The sequence below is a fragment of the Eubalaena glacialis genome, chromosome 14 (genome assembly GCF_028564815.1).
Source record: "Eubalaena glacialis isolate mEubGla1 chromosome 14, mEubGla1.1.hap2.+ XY, whole genome shotgun sequence".
Classification (NCBI taxonomy): domain Eukaryota; kingdom Metazoa; phylum Chordata; class Mammalia; order Artiodactyla; family Balaenidae; genus Eubalaena; species Eubalaena glacialis.
The window spans coordinates 26082313-26100352 of record NC_083729.1 but is presented as its reverse complement, the minus strand read 5'-3'; the positions used below and the strand labels follow the sequence as shown (position 1 = coordinate 26100352).

The window sequence follows — 18040 nt, the reverse complement described above, 5'->3', positions numbered from 1 at the left end:
AGAACTAAGACAGGAAAAGCAATGAAGAGATGAGCCAGGTGTACCTCTTAAGATTTAAATTATGATAGAGGTTATCTGTACAATTCAGGCATTCCTATATTGGTTTTGTTCCTACTACCTATTCTGTGGTATACTATGCTTCAATGAAGTGTACTGTTAAAGAACTTGCTGCTTCCTCCTGCAATATAGTTGCTTTCCATCAACATCATAAAGCTATAACTATCTGTTCTCAAGAGATCATCCTAGGGACTTCCCTGCTGGTCCAGTGGTTAAGAATCCACCTTCCAATGCAGAGGACTAGGGTTCGATCCCTGGTTGGGGAACCAAGATCCCACATGCCATGGGGCAACTAAGCCCGCACGCCACAATAAAAGATCCTGTATGCCACAACTAAGACCTGATACAGCCAAATAAATAAATAAATATTAAAAAAAAAAAGAGATCATCCTAAATGACTAGATACAAAAGAAGCAGATAAGTTTCCTACCCGTGGCTCTTAGAGTTTAACATTCAGAGATGATAATATTTCCAAACACCAGAATTAATGAGTTCTGACCATATCCCAAGGTTTTAGAAACAGGAGATATAGTGGTAAAAAACAAAGAAAAGAAGTCTTTAGTTTAGTATTATAATACGTGGTCAATATCATTGCTACTGCTTATTATGTTACATTGAAGCTAGGATTATTTAAAATTCATCAAATATTTGTTGGGTGCTTATTTTGTACTTTTATTAAAAAAGTGAGGGGATATATGTATACATATAGCTGATTAACTTTGTTATATGGCAGAAACTAACACAACATTGTAAAGCAATTATACTCCAATAAAGATGTTTAAAAAAAAAAAAAGTGAGCAAAAGAGACATAGTCACTGCCCTCAGGGAGCTTACAGTATAAGACAATAATGAGAACAATGAAAACAGAATAATAACTAGAAGGTCTACATTGGTGACCAAAAAGGGTATCGATTGTCTATTTATAGTCTCAAAGCATAACTTATTTTTTCTGCCTTACATTAAAAATGAGAAAACTTGGCTTCAGACCACATCCACTTAATTTGCTAAAAAAACTAACAACATAAGGCTATCACCAAACATTTTTTCTTCAAAATTCTTTAGAATTAGAATAAAAACTAACCAAAGCCTAGCTCCCTCCCAGGCAAAACAACTGTATACTAAAGTACTGTAATTTTACATTAAAAATTACTTATCCAACATAAAAAAAATGAAAACAATGTGATGGATCAAGAGTGATTTCTATTTGCCTTAAAAATTACCTTTCTTCAATGTTATAATGTTTGTGCAATAATTAAAATTAGGGTTAAGGAATAAAAATAACTTACCCTTCGATCAGCTGCTACAAGTCTAAATTCCTGCAATAACTTGCCAAAAAAAGATCTTTGTGGTTTTCTAAAGAGATGAATTGTCCCCTTTAAAGCAAACAAAAAGTACACAAATCAGCATTTAAGTATCTAATCTTCTTCATTCCTGCGATATAGTAATAACAACTAACATTTCTTGAATGCTCATTATGTCCCAAGCAATTATTCTAGACACTTTGCATGTATTTACCTATTTAAGACTCACAATCATCTATGTGGTGGAAACAATTTTTAGTAAATTGTCTAAGCACACAATGCTAGTAATGGCTGAGCAGGAATTCAAACCCAGGCATTTTAGCTCTAGACCAAACTCTTTTTTTTTTTTTTTTTAATGGATTAGGCAATTTTGAACCAGAAAACCGTTTGCCAAATAGCTCTACTGGAAAGAAATTATTACAATTTACCTAATTAAAGCTTTATATATGAAAGGTTTGGCAACTATTATTACAGGAAAACCTCTGAGTTTCTCTCTCAGGCATTCAAAGTATCTGACATCCTAGCTAGCTTCCATGGTCCCTGCTAGTACACAGTATGGTACTAGCAGAGAAAGGTCATGGCAGTGGGGTTACCAATGAGAGAAGAGACTGAGTGGTGATTACAGTGGGATTTACCACTCAAGTTCAGGAAACCATGTAAGAAAGCCTTAACATAAAGGAGAGCTCAAGCACACATAGGAAATTAGCCTGTGATTAAGGTAGTATCCAGTATCAGTGGGAGAAAGTATGAGTTATTCAATAAATAGTATTTGGAAAAAGGTAAAGTTGGATCCTTACTACTCACTCTAATTTTTCATTATTTTAAAATCAAAATATAAAATAGAATAATTGAAGAAACTCATGGATGTATAATTTTATAATCTTGTATGTGGAAAAGACTTTTCTTAATAGGACATAAAACCAAGAAGCTGTAAAGGGGAAAAAATTGATCAATTTTACTATACTTTCATGATGGGAATACAATACTCTACAAAAAACAAAACAAAAAAACACCCTCGAAAAATAAGCTGTGAAAATCTTTGTTATTACAAAAGCAAAGTAATTGTTTCTAGGGGAAAAAAAATCCTTCACAATTTTCAACAGGTCATACAAAATAATTTGATTGCTAAGTGCCATGTACTTAAATTTTTGGATTTTAATTTTAACAAAACATTTTCTTAGATGGTAAAGGCCACAATCACTATAACAACCATACTACATTTCTACCCCATTAAAGTTGGCCAATTTGATTCAAACACTGAAGCTCCACAGATAGCAGTGGAACTAGGAGTTAACAGATTAAAAATGTGAAAAACTTTCAGATCCATTCAAGCAGAGGTATGATTTTCCTATAGTCAGCATCTAGAAACATCTCAATAGTTATAAAATGATATATCCCATTTCTTCAAGTTTTACATGTCATTAGTTGCATTATGTTTAGACTCAGGAAAGGCAGAAAATAGGCTGAGCTCTAGAAATCTGGCATAACAAAAACAGCAAAATGTTGATAACTGTCGAGGCCAAGTTATGGCTCCATGGGGGCTCATAATATTAGATTCTCTCTACTTTTGTGTATGTATGAAAATTTCCACAATAAAAAGTTAAAGTAAAAAATATTTTTAAAAATGTAAAAATAAAGTATCAGGAAAAAGGTGCAACTAATTTTCATATCCAAATAAAGACCAGTGTATATGTATAACCCTAAGGCTTTGCTAAATCAATTCAGTTGAAAAGGAACAGTATACTATTTTCACCTGAGATGTTAATAAATGCTAATGTCAACAAACATACTGTAGTCTTAAAGAATTATGTGTGGACATTTTGGTCCCAAAGATAAATTCTACTTAATACTGGCATCCTTGAATATCTTCTAACTTCAGCCCATTTTAAATTATTTCAGTTACTTTAAGTTTCAGGTTAAAGGACTTCCCTGGTGGTCCAGTGGCTAAGACTCCAAGCTCCCAATGCTGGGGGCTTGGGTTCGATCCCTGATCAGGGAACTAGATCCCACATGCTGCAACTAAAAGTTCGCATGCCGCAACTAAAGATCCTGCACGCCGCAACCAAGACCCAGTGCAGACAAACAAATGAATAAATAAATAAATAAAGATATTAAAAAAAATAGTTTCAGGTTAAGACAATCAATAAGGTTTCTAAAAGGCAGAGGGCCATTTCTGATGCCATTCTGATAGTGGGGGAAAACCCACAAAAATCCTAATTTTCACGTCACTCTTTCCAAAATTATATTGGCTCTCCACTGCTATCAGGATAAACTCCAAATTTTACAATTTGGAACTCAATGCTTTCAATGAGTTAGCCTCAGTTTCTTTCCATTTTTTCCTCTTGCTCCAGATAAGAATCCTCAACTCCAACTAAACTGCTGTTCTCCTTGTCTCATGATCATACCATTCTAGAGTAAAAAGGCCAGACTCGTCTAACCCAAGCACTAATAGCCCTGAAGCACTTAGCAAGTTACCTGACCTCTCCGTTTCCTCATCCAAATGAGAGTAATGAATAGTAGACTAAGAGTACTGGAGTAAGGGACAAAGTACTCAGTTTACTGCTTCACTTCCTACATGAAGCCTTATTAGATTATTCAAACTATAGTTTTTTATGCCACTTGCTTTGTAATTAACCATAGGCTAGCCTTCACCTTGTCATCTTGCATGGTAAGTTAATTTTTTAGTAACTTCACTAATGACAAGAGCTATATTTCCTTGACATTTTCTAAGAAAGCACTATGCTTTGCACATAGCATGTTATTAATAAATAATACATAATGGGTAACTTTAAAAATAAAACTTAAATGCTACTATTTCCCTTATTACTAATGTTTCACGCATAAAAATTTACTGCCATGGTTACTTATTCAGTGTTCTATAAAACAGATATTTATTGAAAACTTCCTCTGGGCCAGGCACTGTACAAAAGGCTCTGGGGATATCAGAGTGAATACATAGGTCCTCCTCTCAAAAAGCTTACAGCCTAGGAAGTGAGAAAGACAAGTGAATACACAACTTTAACATAGTCTGGTAAAATGCACCAGATGTTACTAGTAAAAAGCACCCTCACAGGAGCGTAAAGGAGGCACTTAATAGGATGTTGAGACACGGCAGAAAGGCTCATGAAAGAGACTAAAGGACATGTTAAGGGTTATACTGATAAGGATGGCAGACAGGAAATGGAGAGCAATTCTGGCAGAGAGAAGAGCATATATTAATTCGGTGCAAAGGTCTAATTCTTAGAGCACAATCTGCAAGCTGTTCACTGTAGCTGGAATATGGGTGTATGTATGTTTGTATGTATGTGTAAAAAGAGGCTGTAAAGGTAAGAAGCTAGACTACAGATGTCTTTGCTTGCCATACTAAACAGGACTTTAGCTTTCAGGCTAAAGGAAAAAAAACGGAAGAATTTTAAGCAAGGGAGTGGCATGGTCAAGTTTTAGAAACTTAACTCTGGCTACACAGTGGTGAGTGTTCTGAAGGAGAACACGGCTATTTGGTCAGCAAAAAAGGTAAACTTTTACCCACTTTCTGTATGTAAAGGAAGGATTACAGGAAATTTAGAAAATATTTTCAAATATGTGAATAAGACATTTTTTCGACCTTATCCACTCAAGGAAAAAACTTAGAGTGTCAGTGCTGGGGCACAGAAACGTGGTCCTTTTGTCATATACAGGCTATCAATAAGAGACCCATGAATTTTCTGATACAATGGTGTGTACCTCTTTTGACACTGAAATCACAATCAACTGCTTATCCTTAGATAAAATTCAGAGAGCTATATACTTGATTTCTAAAGGAATAAAATGACTAACACCTCTAACAAAATTTAAATACCACATCCCCAAAGCCATAAGGTATACTGGGATCTACAAACGCACACACAAAATAAGCTGCAGTAAGAGGCACTATCAACACCTTGACTTTCGCCAGTCTTTGGCCTTCTGAAAGCTGCTGCCATACCCGGCTGTCGCACTCGATAAAGGCAAGTTGGAGACTGGGGCGTCAGCCTCAACACCCTACTAACCATCCTCTTTATTTACGCCAGTGTTATCGTCACTGCTGTAAGCATCACTAATACGGTCGTTGCTGCTGTGGACTTGTTTTCTGATCTTTTGTTGGTGTTGTAGTCGCTGACACTGGCAAAGACTTTTATTTCTATAGCAAAGATGTCACTGCAGGGAGGAGTCATAAACTCGCCCAGAGCCGAAAGGTCGGCCTGGAGCGGGGCCGGGGTCCGGAACAGCAAAGGAACCGGGTGAGGGAGCGAGGGGGCATCAGAGCTCTGATGGCACGCTCTCGGACGCCAGCCGCTCCTCCCGGGGACCCCGAGCATAACTCCGACAACCCCACCTCTGGGTGGCTGAGGCATGTCAAGGCCGCTTCAGGACCAGAAAGGATAAGAGGAATCATTTACGACAGAAACCCTCATAACCCCGGCCAACTCACCATGATAAGGAGGGGCACAGCTCCCGCCGGAAGACGGTCTAGGAGCTGGTTTTTCCCTAGAGCGGAAGGGGGTTGGGCATCAGAGGCCGATTGGCTGCGAGCGACGCGGGGGCGGAAGTGCGTGCACCGGCCTCATGGTCCCGCTCCCGCTTCCCGGCTGCCCCTGCGTTCTATAGAGGCGAAGGTGGCGGCTAGAGCGACTCTTCAGCCCCGGCCGAGGTCTGGGTGTAGAGGTACGCGCTGAGGTCTTTGTCAAGGAGCAATTAGGATTTCTTTGTAATGTTAGAAAAGTTTCATTGAGTCCTGAAGCGCTTTTACCTATGTTGTGTTATTTAATTTTTGCAATACCTTACGAAATAGATTACATTCCCATTTTTCAAGTGAGGAAACAGGATTAAGAAACTTGCCCAGAGACATACATCTAGTTTGCCGTAGTAGCTGAATTTGAGCTCAGGCCGACTAATGACGGACTACTGTGTTGTGCTTCCTAAAATACTACTTAAATTCTATAAGATTAATTTTATTTTACAAAGGGAAAATAAAACACATCGAAATAAAATTCATTCGACAGAAATTGAATATGGAGTACGTGTGTGTCAGGTACTGATCTCATGAAAATGATATTCTGGTAAGAAGAGACAAAACAAGTAGGAGAAGGAAATTTTAAAAATATATCGGTAAGTAGTGCCATTTAGAAAATAGGGTAATGGTATAGAGAGTAACTGGGTCTCTAATTTAGAGAGGTAGTCAGAGAAAGCTTCTCTAAGAAGATTAAATTTGACTTCCAAATGGCAAGACTTTCTGTGAAGTTTTTTCTAGGCAGAATAAGTAATGCAAATACCTAAGTAAAACAAGCAAGGGTGTTTTAAGATCAGAAAGAAGGTAGTATGTCTGGAGAGTTGTGCTTGAGGGGAAGAAACGAAGAGAAGGTCTGAGTGATAAACAGGGGCCAGATCAAGTCGGAATTTCTAATTAGGGGTAAAGAGCTTGGTTTTTTTTTTTCTAAGTGAGACCGGAAGCCAGTGGACGGTTTTAACAACGGAGTGACCGTCTACATTTTGGCTGTGGTATGGAGAATGAACTGTAGATGGAAGATAATAGCTAACATTTATTAAGCACTTATGTGGTAAGTATTGTTACTAAGAACTTAGTGTATCACCTCATTTAATCCTCATAACAGCCCTTTGATATAGGTACTATTGTTAGCCTCTGCTTGGAAAGTTGTGTGCCAAGGTCACACACCTAGTCAAAGGTGGACCTGGAATTCTGTACACCATAGTTTTAAAGCCTTACCAACTACTCAGTACTTGCTACTCCTGGACAGGATTAGAATCAAGAAGGCAAGTTAGAACATTATTGCTTCATTTACCCTGAGCAAATCATTCTCAATTCTTTTTTTTTTTTAATATTTATTTATTTGGTTGTGCCAGGTCTTAGTTGCAGCAGGTGGGCTCCTAAGTTGTGGCATGCGAACTCTGAGTTGCGGCTTGCATGTGGGATCTAGTTCCCTGACCAGGGATCCAACCCGGGCCCCCTGCATTGGGAGTGCAGAGTCTAACCACCGTGCCACCAGGGAAGTCCCCATTCTTGATTCTTGAAGTTTCTTTCCAGTCTTTTTTATTTTAACAAAACTGAATCAAACAGTACATATTATTTATAGTCTGCCTACTTCATGTAAGGATGTACTGTGAGTTTTTTCCCGTGTCTTAATTTTCTAGAATATAGTTTTAGTGACCTTAGAGAATTCAATCATAGGCATGTGCCTTAATATCAGTATATTTAACTAATTCCTTATTGATGAGTATAACAGGGTTTAGAGTTAGCAAAAAGAAATCTCTCAAGCTATTTTAAGAAGAAAAAAATCTAATACAGGGAATTGAGTAACTGATATAAAATCATAGGAAACAACTAGACAGAAGATCAACAATGAAACAGAAGACTTGAACATTATATACCTATTAGACCTAACATATGTCTAGAATACACTGTCCAACAACAGCATAATACACATTCTTCTCTGGTGTATATGGAGCATTCCCAGGACGGAACATTTGTTAGGCCATAAAATAATTTTCAATAAATTTAAAGGGATTAAAATCATAGAAAGTATGTTCTCCAAATATACTGGAATGAAATTAGAAATCCATAACAGAAGGAAATTTGGGATACTCCCATCTGGTGGAAATTTTAAAAACATACTCTTAGTCAATGGATCAAAGAAGAAATCACAAGAGAACTTAGAAAATACGTTGAGATGAATGAAAATTAAAACTAAGCATACCAAAACTTATTGGATACAGCAAAAGCTGTAGTCCTTAGAGGGAAATGTATAGCTGTAAATGCGTGTATTAAAAAAAGGATCTCAAATCAATAACCTAACCTTCCATCTTAAGAAACTAGAAAAAGAAGAGCAAACTAAACTTAAAGCAAGCAAAAAGAAGGAAATAAAAGGACTTCCCTGGTGGTCCAGTGGTTAAGACTCTGCGCTTCCACTGCAGGAGGCACGGGTTTGATCCCTGCTCAGGGAGCTAAGGTCCTATGTGCTGCACGGTGCGGCCAAAAAATTAAAAAGAAGGAAATAAAGCTTGGAGAGGAAATAAATGAAATAGAGAATAGAAAAACAATAGAGAGGGAATTCCCTGGCAGTCCAGTGGTTACAGTGGTTAGGACTCTGTGCTTTCACTGCAGGGGCTCAGGGAACTAAGATCCTGCAAGCTGCATGGCAAAAAAATTAATTAATTAATTAATTTTTAAAAAAGAGAAAACAAAACCAAAAATTGATTCTTTGAAATTTTCAACAGAATTGACAAATGGGTCGGCACCTTGATCTTGGATTTCCTACCCTCCAGAACTGTGAAAATAAATATGTCATTGAAGTCATGCAGTCTATGATATTTTTGTTATGGCGGCTCAAGCAGACTAAGATTTTGATACCAAGAAGGGGGATGCTGCTTTTAAAAAACCTAAAAATGGGGTTTTCGGTGTCCCCGCCTTCCCGGGGGTCCGGGGTGACATTGCACCGCGCCCCTCACGGGGTCGCGTCGCCACCCCACGCGGACTCCCTGGCTGGCGTGCTTCATCCCTTCGCCTCTCTTGGGCGGGCCCCCACGTCGCCCCCAGCTGCCCAGCCATGGGGGCCGCAGTGTTTTCCGGATGCACTTTCGTCGCTTTCGGCCCGGCCTTTGCGCTTTTCTTGATCACTGTGGCAGGAGACCCGCTTCGCGTCATCATCTTGGTCGCCGGGGCATTTTTCTGGCTGGTCTCCCTGCTCTTGGCCTCTGTGGTCTGGTTCTTCTTGGTCCATGTGACCGACCGGTCAGATGCCCGACTCCAGTATGGCCTCCTGATTTTTGGTGCTGCAGTCTCTGTCCTTCTACAGGAGGTGTTCCGCTTTGCCTACTACAAGCTGCTTAAGAAGGCAGATGAGGGGTTAGCATCGCTGAGTGAGGACGGAAGATCACCCATCTCCATCCGCCAGATGGCCTATGTTTCTGGTCTTTCCTTCGGTATCATCAGTGGTGTCTTCTCTGTTATCAATATTTTGGCCGATGCACTTGGGCCAGGTGTGGTTGGGATCCATGGAGACTCACCCTATTACTTCTTGACTTCAGACATTCCTGAACCCCTGGTACGAGGCCAGCCTGCTGCCCATCTATGCAGTCACTGTTTCCATGGGGCTCTGGGCCTTCATCACAGCTGGAGGGTCCTTCCGAAGTATCCAGCGCAGTCTCTCGTGTAAGGACTGACTACCTGGACTGATCGCCTGACAGATCCCACCTGCCTGCCCACTGCCCATGACTGAGCCCAGCCCTAGCCCGGGTCCATTGCCCACCATTCTCTGTCTTCTCGTCGGTCTATTCCACCACCTTCAGGGTTTTGCTTTGTCCACTCATGACCTTTAGTCTCTAGGCTTTACCAGGAGCAGTCTGGGTTCAGCCAGTCAGTGACTGGTGGGTTTGAATCTGCACTTACCCCACCATCTGGGGACCCCCTCCCCTTGTTGTCCAGGACTCCCCATGTGTCAGTGCTCTGCTCTCACCCTGCCCAAGACTCACCCCCATTCCCCTCTGCAGGCCGACGGCAGGAGGACAGTCGGGTGATGGTGTATTCTGCCCTGCGCATCCCACCCGAGGACTGAGGGAACCTTGGGGGGGACCCCTGGGCCTGGGGTGCCCTCCTGATCTCCTCGCCCTGTATTTCTCCATCTCCTGTTCTGGACAGTGCAGGTTGCCAAGAAAAGGGACCTAGTTTAGCCATTGCTGTGGAGATGAAGTCAATTGGAGGTTCAAGGGTAGACGAGCTCTGAGTTTCCCAGTACCCCCTCCCCAGACTGGATATCTTAGTCTTTTTCTCAGGTCTGAGAGGAACCATTTCTGGTGTGATAAAGACCCCCAAATTGCCTTTTTTTTTTTTTGAGCGGGAGGAGGGAGGAAGTATGTTGGAATTCTTCTCCTAACCTCCTTGGACTATGTTTTCCCTCCTCAAATTGCTCCTTATGGCTGGGCTTATATCTATCCAGCTTTCCCCTTGGTCCCAGGCTTTGGGGGAAAGGAAGGAAGTGCATGTTTGGGAACTGGTATTACTGGAACTAATGTTTCAACCTCCTTGACCACCAGCATCCCTCCTCTCCCCAAGGTGTACTGGAGGGTGCTGCGGGGAGCTGGCCCACCCCAGGGCCGCAGTGCCACTGGGGGAGTCAGCCTACCGTGACATCGCAGGGAAGGAGGGCAGATTTTTTTCTAGTTTTTAATTGGGGGGTGTGGGGGGGGCGGGGAGGTTTTCTATAAACTGTATCATTTTCTGCTGAGGATGGCATATCCCATCCTTTTAATCAAGGTGATTGTGATTTTGACTAATAAAAAGGACTTTATAAAAAAAAAAACAAAAACCTAAAAATGTGGCAGCTTGAACAGACTAAGACAGTAGAGAATTCAGAAGACAGGAGTAGTATGTGTGCGCATTGCTTTTGGGGTGTAACTACTCCAAGGCCTTCTCAGTGCAAAGAACTGGGGAATATGTGTACACAAATATAAATATATTTACATCTACATTTCATCATCTATTTTTATATATCTTAAATCATGAATTCATACTCTTTAAATCCAATTCCAGCCCAACCCCACAGGTTTCATTTTTTTTTGTATTCATAACTCCTTTCTCTGACAGAAATATGGCTCCACTATGGTTAATATATTGACTTGTCTGATTAAGTCTCCTGCATGTAAGCAGTTTGTCATCTTTGCTGACCCCTTTTCCCAATACACACCTCTCTTCTTGAGAACTTATTCCTCATTCCAGGTTGCCCCAGTGCATATGAATAACTTCCTTACTCTGTCCCCAGTACCCCATACTAAGCTGCCCATTATTGTAGACACCCTCCTCACCCCACTTGGTCTACGACACCCCACTTTGGGCCACCATGTGTCCCTTCTCCCCCCTGCAAAACCTGCCCTGACGCACTGTGCAGAAAAGAAGCTAGCATAGCTGGGCTGAGATTGCTATCTTTTGAAAGGCCTGATTGCAAGTTTGGTTGGCCTCTGGGAACTTGGATTTGGGGGAGGGTTCCCACCATTCCCTGAGAGTGGTTCACTGTGCCTAACACAGTTAGGCCTAACATCTTCACCCATGTTGTCATAACTTGATGCTGGAGGAATTAAGTGCATCCTATGTAATTCCACTGGGAGAGGACTCTTGGAAGCTGGTGCTTGGTTTCCTCTGGACTTTGCCCCATACTCTTGTTCCCTTTGCTGGGTGAGAGATTATAATATGCATCCTCATTAGTCTACCTTACATTAATACTATACAACTTTATGTACAATATAATAACCTTATTTCAACATAATTCCATTTACTGCCCTCTCCCACCCTTTGTGCTATCTTTGTCATCTACTTTACTTCTACATACATTATAAATACCACACTGTAAAATTTTTAAAATAACAAATAGATATTCAGAGAAATTAAGAAAAAATTATCTTTTGTATTTACTGACATATATATCATTTGCAAAGTTCTTAATTCCTTCCTGGAGATACAGATTCCTATGGAGGATTACTGTCAGCCTAAAGAATTTCTTAAAGCATTTCCTATAATGTCAGTCTGCTAACAACAAATTCTCTTAGGTTTTGTACACCTGGAATAGCTTTTATTTTGTCGTACTATTTTGAACATTCTAAGTAGACATAGAATTTTAGGTTAACTTTTGTTAATTTTTGCACTTTATTATATTTTTAATTGATGTACAGTTGATTTCCAATGTTGTATTAGTTTCAGGTATACAGCAAAGTGATTCTCATATATATATATATGTATATATATATATATATATATATATATATATAAAATTTTCCAGATTCTTTTCCATTTTATTACAAGATATTGAATATAGTTCCCTGTGCTACACAGTAGGGCCTTATCTGTTTTTTATATAGTAGTGTATGATTTTTGCACTTTAAGACTGTCATTCCATCATTTCCTGGAGTCCATTGTTTCTGATGAAGTTAGCCACCACTTTTACTGTTTATTCAAGTGTAATGTCATTTCCCCTCTCTGGCTGCTTTTGAGATTTTTTTGATTTGGTTTGGTTTTGTGCATGTGTGTGTGTTTTGCAATACTATGCACCCAGATGTGATCTTTGTTGCATTTATTCTGCTTGGAATTCATTGAACTTCTTGGACCTGTAAGTTGATGTTTTCCAACAATTTTGAGAAAATTTCAGGCATTACTGCTTCAAATATTTCTCTTGCCCCATTCTCTTCCTTTCCTCTCCTCTGGACCTCAAAAGTACCTGTACATTAGACTGATACTGTCCCACAGGTCTCAAATCTCTGCCGTTTCTTTTTTTCTCTGTGCTTCAGTTTGATAATCGTACTGGCTGTCTTCCACTTTTCTTCCTCTGCTTGTCCAGTTTACTGTTAAGCCCATCCAGTGAATATTTAAATTTAGACACTATATTTTTCATTTCAGATTCTAATTTTTAATCACCAGACTTTCCATTTGGTTTTCAGTTTCTATTTCTCTGCCACGAATCCCAATCTATTGATCCACCATTTTTTCCCCTGTAAATTTTTAAATGTATTTTAAAGCTGTTAAAAAATAATTTTGTTAACTCCAACATAGGGTCATCTGTGTATCTGCTTCTATATATTTTGTTGATTACGGATCATATAATTTTTCTTTGTATGCTTAAGGTTTATTTTGTACTGGACTTTGTGAATGACATGTTGTAAAGACTCTGGATTTTGTTTTCTTCTAAACAATGTTTTATTCTGGCTAGCTGTTAACTTACTAATGTATAACCTTGATGCTGTGAAAGCCTGATTTTAAGCTTTGTTTCAGTGAGTTTCTTCCCATTTTGCCCAGAGTCCTAAAGTACAGCCCTTAGTTCTGGGATGTTGTCCTTCCTCCTAAGCCACAGCCCGTTTTGGGTTTCAATGGGAAACCAGAAGTGTTTACTAAACCCCTCTTACTCGCCCTGTATTCGTCCAGCCGTTGTTACCGCTACTCAGTTCCTTGGACTTCAACTATTGCTTTCTGCTGGGTTCCTTTGAATATCACACTGCACAGGTACAATTTGGAATCCACCAAGCATTTGAAAAGAATTTGCAAGCAGATTTGGGGGATTAGATCTCTGAAGCTCTCTCCTTTTCAAAATTTCCCTCCTAATATCAAGCTGTTCTAGAAGCCCCAAATGACTCCTCAGGCCAGCAAGACTGTCACATTCTGCTTGAATTCTATTTCCAAGCACACTGCACAAGCTGGAAATTGCCCTCATGGTAAAAGCTAGTTAATGTGGATCTCTTCTAGTATATGATTTTGTGCTCTTTTTGCCTGTTTTTGATTGCTTTCTAGAGTCTTCTAATCACAGCTTTTTATACTTTGTTCAGACTTTATATTTTTATTGGCAAGAGAATCAGTCCAATAAAAGCTATTCCTTCAATACCAGACTGCAACCTCTGAAATCTCAAAAAGTTTCAAATAAAAAAATTAAAAGCAAAATAAAGTTTATAATTTATTTCCAATCCATTAGGATAAAAACCCACTTATGCAGCTGAACCTTTTAATTCATTTCTTCTGAAGAAAAGTACAAAAGACCAGAGTAAAACTGAGACAGGCATTTAAAGGAAAACCCTCTGACTCAGAGTCCAAAAACAAACTGTAAATGGTTCATTCTACCAAAAGAATTAGTTTTTGTACAAAATGTAATGAATTTTACACTATAAACAAAGACTGCTGTATATTTACTTAAATTAGAATTCTAGTATCTGATTTTCCTCCAATTCTTCCCAAGCACAAAGTGTATTTGCAAGTCGGAAATCTAATAACCTCAATTGGCAGACTGTCTTAGAATAAGCTTTTACCCTTAAGATATCTGGAAAGATAGTATTGATTCTTTCCCTTGGCTCAAAGTTCAGTACATCAGTAAGTTTTAATTTACTTTACGAAACTCTGCCATATTAACATGAACAGCACACTAACGTTTAATGTTTAAACATTACCTTTTACGAAATAACATGACACAGAGCTCAGTGCAAAATCTACAAGGTCACAATCTAAGCCTAATACTAATTCGGGAAACCTCAGCAACTTCTATCTTTATTGAAAAAGACCAAACCAATCCCTTACACATCCTACTATATAATTATTCTCTGTTTATGGCCCTTCCATGAGAGAAACACAGCTTAAAATAAAACTTGGTCATAGTTAAGTCAAAGAAAATAGTTCTGTAGCACTAAGCTCAATTTTAGACCTCATCAGGAAATTAAAGTAACTTCCATACACGGATGGATATTCATACAGTAATATAATTCTGACTCAATGTTTATGACAATATTAATTTGACTTTTATATAACATTTGAAGTCTTTGTTATCTGAAACCTTTCCCAATAAAAAGTGAGCTACATTCAATTATTGCAGATAATCTTATGATAATTTTAAAGGAGTTTATATTTTAAAAGTTGAGTTTAAAGCACACAGACTTTTAATATGATTGACCAGTTATCCAAGTATCAATAATGTTAATCTTTTTCTAAATGAAAAGAAAAAATGAAATTTTATGAGCTTTATTGAAAATGTTTTAATTTGGGATGTTCCTAATTCTTGTCATCGTGTATATTTCATCATCTGTCATTATCAATATTTTATAATGGATGGTTTAGTGTTTGAGACCTTAGAAAGATACTGCTCATGACCTAAAAATACGTATGGTTCTGGCTTAAAAAATTTTTTTTCTATTTATCTCAACCCTCATTTTTATTATCCAGGGAGTTCTATGATTAGAAGAAACATGATTTAAGTTATGGTTACAAACAGCACATGATCTTAAGAAATCATACATCTTCTATATTTAGATAAATCTTTAAGATGAGAAAGAGTAAAGTTAAGAAGAATGTATGTCTTCATTATAAAATTCTTATCTAGTGGGGGCAAGTTTTTAACTTTAATATATTCTCTCTAAACCAAAGATATTTTTCCTAAATGAAAAATATTTGTTACTACTATAAAATTATTATTTCCACCCATGACATTTTACATAAAAGCACCAAAGAAAATTTCTATAAACAAACTTTTAACCAGTAAACTAAGGGCAAATATCTATTTGCCTTTATTACAATATTTAAAAGGCCATGATATGAGTCTCTACTTCCTACAATGACATTTTTATAATAAAAACCCAGGCATACTTATACAAACAAGAAACAGAATTACTGTACATTTTTGGGGAACAAAAGGCAGATTAACAGACTAAAACTTTTTAGTTAACAAAGTGAGCACAAGAAACCTATAAAATGTATGCAATGTATAAAAATTCAGTAATTTTTTTTAAAGTTTCATTGGAGGGATTAATAATTATTAAGAATAAAACATGGTAAATCCACTGGCTTGTAATTATCCTATAAACAGTAAGAAAGTAATAAGCAATAAATTAGAAATGTCTTAGCTCCTAGTACTTCCCTTCTCTTGCACAGAAACCACTTTTACAGCAGTTAAAATTGGCTTTCTTAAATATTAGAATTCTAACAGAAAATAAATTCCATTAGGAATAAGTTAACAGTCTACAATAGATTTCTGACAAATATATTAGAAAAAAAATACCGCAGGTCACAGGAGGATTGATCTACATGTTGTATGACAGAGTGTCTGAAAACTTCAAAATTTCTCCTTCTCCATTTCACTAGATTTGTTTTGTTGCTATCATATTGCTTTCTAAATTGTTTGGTAGAAAGGTAATAGAAAAATAAAAAGTGAAAAGGACGCATTGTTTAATGTCTGTAGATTTATGAAGAAGAAAAAAACCTTCAAAATACTTTTTTCCTACTACTGTTACATAGGAAAAAGTTTCATTTGGCACACAATTTGTAAAAAGAAAAAAAAAAGAAACAGAGTGTTTGGCATTCCAATCACCCATAGTGTAGTAAAGACAACAGTAGGAAAGGAAATAGGAAAAATTACTATTTTAAGAAAAGATGTCAGAAGACAAACAACCAAAGGCTCTACAACCAAAGGCTCTTGTGTCTTCTACCATTCACTGTCTCTGGAATACTTTCATCTGCAACATAATATACAAATTATTATTTACATTATGATTATATTGGTAAAGAAGACCAGAATCAGTTTTTGTTCTGCTCTAACTTACAGTGCCCATCGGGATATCTGTGACCATCAAGGCAAGAAGGCCTTAAACAAAATATTCCATTTGCATTGTATACTTTATTTAAATTTATTTTACGGTTCATCTTCTGGGGTGCACAAATAATTGTAAGACTCTGAAAAGTCCTGTAAACTTAGGCTGAGTTTCTGTAGCAGATAACTATTCATAGAAGATGGTATGTTTCTCTTGTGGAAAGTAAAACGTTCTGCAGGCTTAAACAGTAGTATCTCCAAAATCCTTGTTCCAACGTATGTATGCTTCTAAGGTTTGAGGACTCACGCTGCGTTTTATCTTTTTTAAGGATTCGGTGAAGTCAGATAATCGAATATTTCTCATCTAGATTAAAAAAACACACATGACGATAGATGAACACATATGCAATAGTTAACCCAATGACGGATAAAAGTAATGATGCTGTTGTTTATTAATGTTAAAATATATAGAGATGTATTCTTAGAAAATCATGCCAATCATCTTATTTTATATATTATTCTGTATTAGGCAAGTTTGCTATATAAGAAATCCTACCAAAATGCTATAACAATATACTTTCATTTCACGTTTTCGCTCCTAGGTATTAACATTTTAAATCACAATATTTTCCCATTATAAAAACAAAACATACTCATTACAGAAAATTTGACAAAATATAGACAATCAGAAAAAAGAATCACTCACAATTCCACCGTTCAGATATACAACCACTATTTGGCTTATCTCCTTCCAGTTTTTTTTCTGCGTATAGTTTCATGGAATTTTGCACCCTCAAGTCTCACTCACCACAAACACACTCTAGCTAAATTCATGCCAGGTTTATCAGAAAGGAAAGAGGAGTTTACAAGATGTACCCAGGACTTTGAAGGAAATATTGCTCTTTAACTACAACACGAAGGAGGCTTATGTCTGAAATTTTCTAATATTAGTATTGCTTATAATACATTTTTATGTCAGTTTGGTCTTACTTTCTGAGATTTTTAATTGGCTTCAAGAAAGTAAAATAAAACAATACTGAGTTAATAAATACCTAATTTTTACCTAAGGATTTTCAAAAGGCAAAATGGAGTTTGGCACAAGATGACCGGTATTAAAAATTATCACTTATGTATTATCACATGTATATTTTGCTCCCCAATAAGAAGTTAAAGAAGAACTGGAGACAAAACTTCAACAACTGATATTTATCTATATTATTCTTTTTATTACTCTTATAAAACCCAATCTAACTACTTCACATCCTCTCTAATATCAACATAGCATAGATTAAGAAAATCAACTACACTTGTAACTTGTAGCCTAATCTGAAAAATTTGTCAAAATGAAAAAGGATATATTGTTACCATAATCACTGCATGACCCCTATTTGCTCCTTATTTAACTGTAAAACACACAGTGGCTCTTCCTAAAGCCCCAAATTTAGAAGAATGATGAATGTAATGTGAGTATTATCTATGATACTCCTGAATATCTGTTATAAAGATTAAGGTTTCAAAAGCTTTTGATGAAAATTCTAATTTATGTTCATAGTTCGGGGTGTGTGTGTGTGTGTGTGTATTTCACTGTGGAAAACAGTATGGAGGTTT

At 37.5% G+C, this 18040-nt stretch overlaps 2 protein-coding genes and 1 pseudogene across 3 annotated transcripts in view; 1 reads left to right on the top strand and 2 right to left on the bottom strand.

The window, feature by feature from the left end:
* Window positions 1–5873, bottom strand: part of SLC30A6 (solute carrier family 30 member 6) — a 34909-nt gene extending 29036 nt beyond the window's left edge. The window contains exons 1-2 of the mRNA XM_061210734.1: window positions 5809–5873; window positions 1344–1430 (exon numbers count right to left, since the gene is read on the bottom strand). Coding sequence (XP_061066717.1) covers window positions 1344–1430; window positions 5809–5811 — 90 coding nt within the window. The 5' untranslated portion in view covers window positions 5812–5873. The remainder of the gene's footprint in view (window positions 1–1343; window positions 1431–5808) is intronic.
* Window positions 5874–8786: 2913 nt separating this feature from the next.
* LOC133104883 (gamma-secretase subunit APH-1A-like) lies at window positions 8787–10039 on the top strand (annotated as a pseudogene).
* A 5460-nt stretch (window positions 10040–15499) lies between these two features.
* Window positions 15500–18040, bottom strand: part of SPAST (spastin) — a 54401-nt gene continuing 51860 nt past the window's right edge. For both annotated transcript variants that reach the window (XM_061211204.1, XM_061211205.1), the window contains exon 17: window positions 15500–16796. In XM_061211204.1, coding sequence (XP_061067187.1) covers window positions 16674–16796 — 123 coding nt within the window. In that variant the 3' untranslated portion in view covers window positions 15500–16673. The remainder of the gene's footprint in view (window positions 16797–18040) is intronic.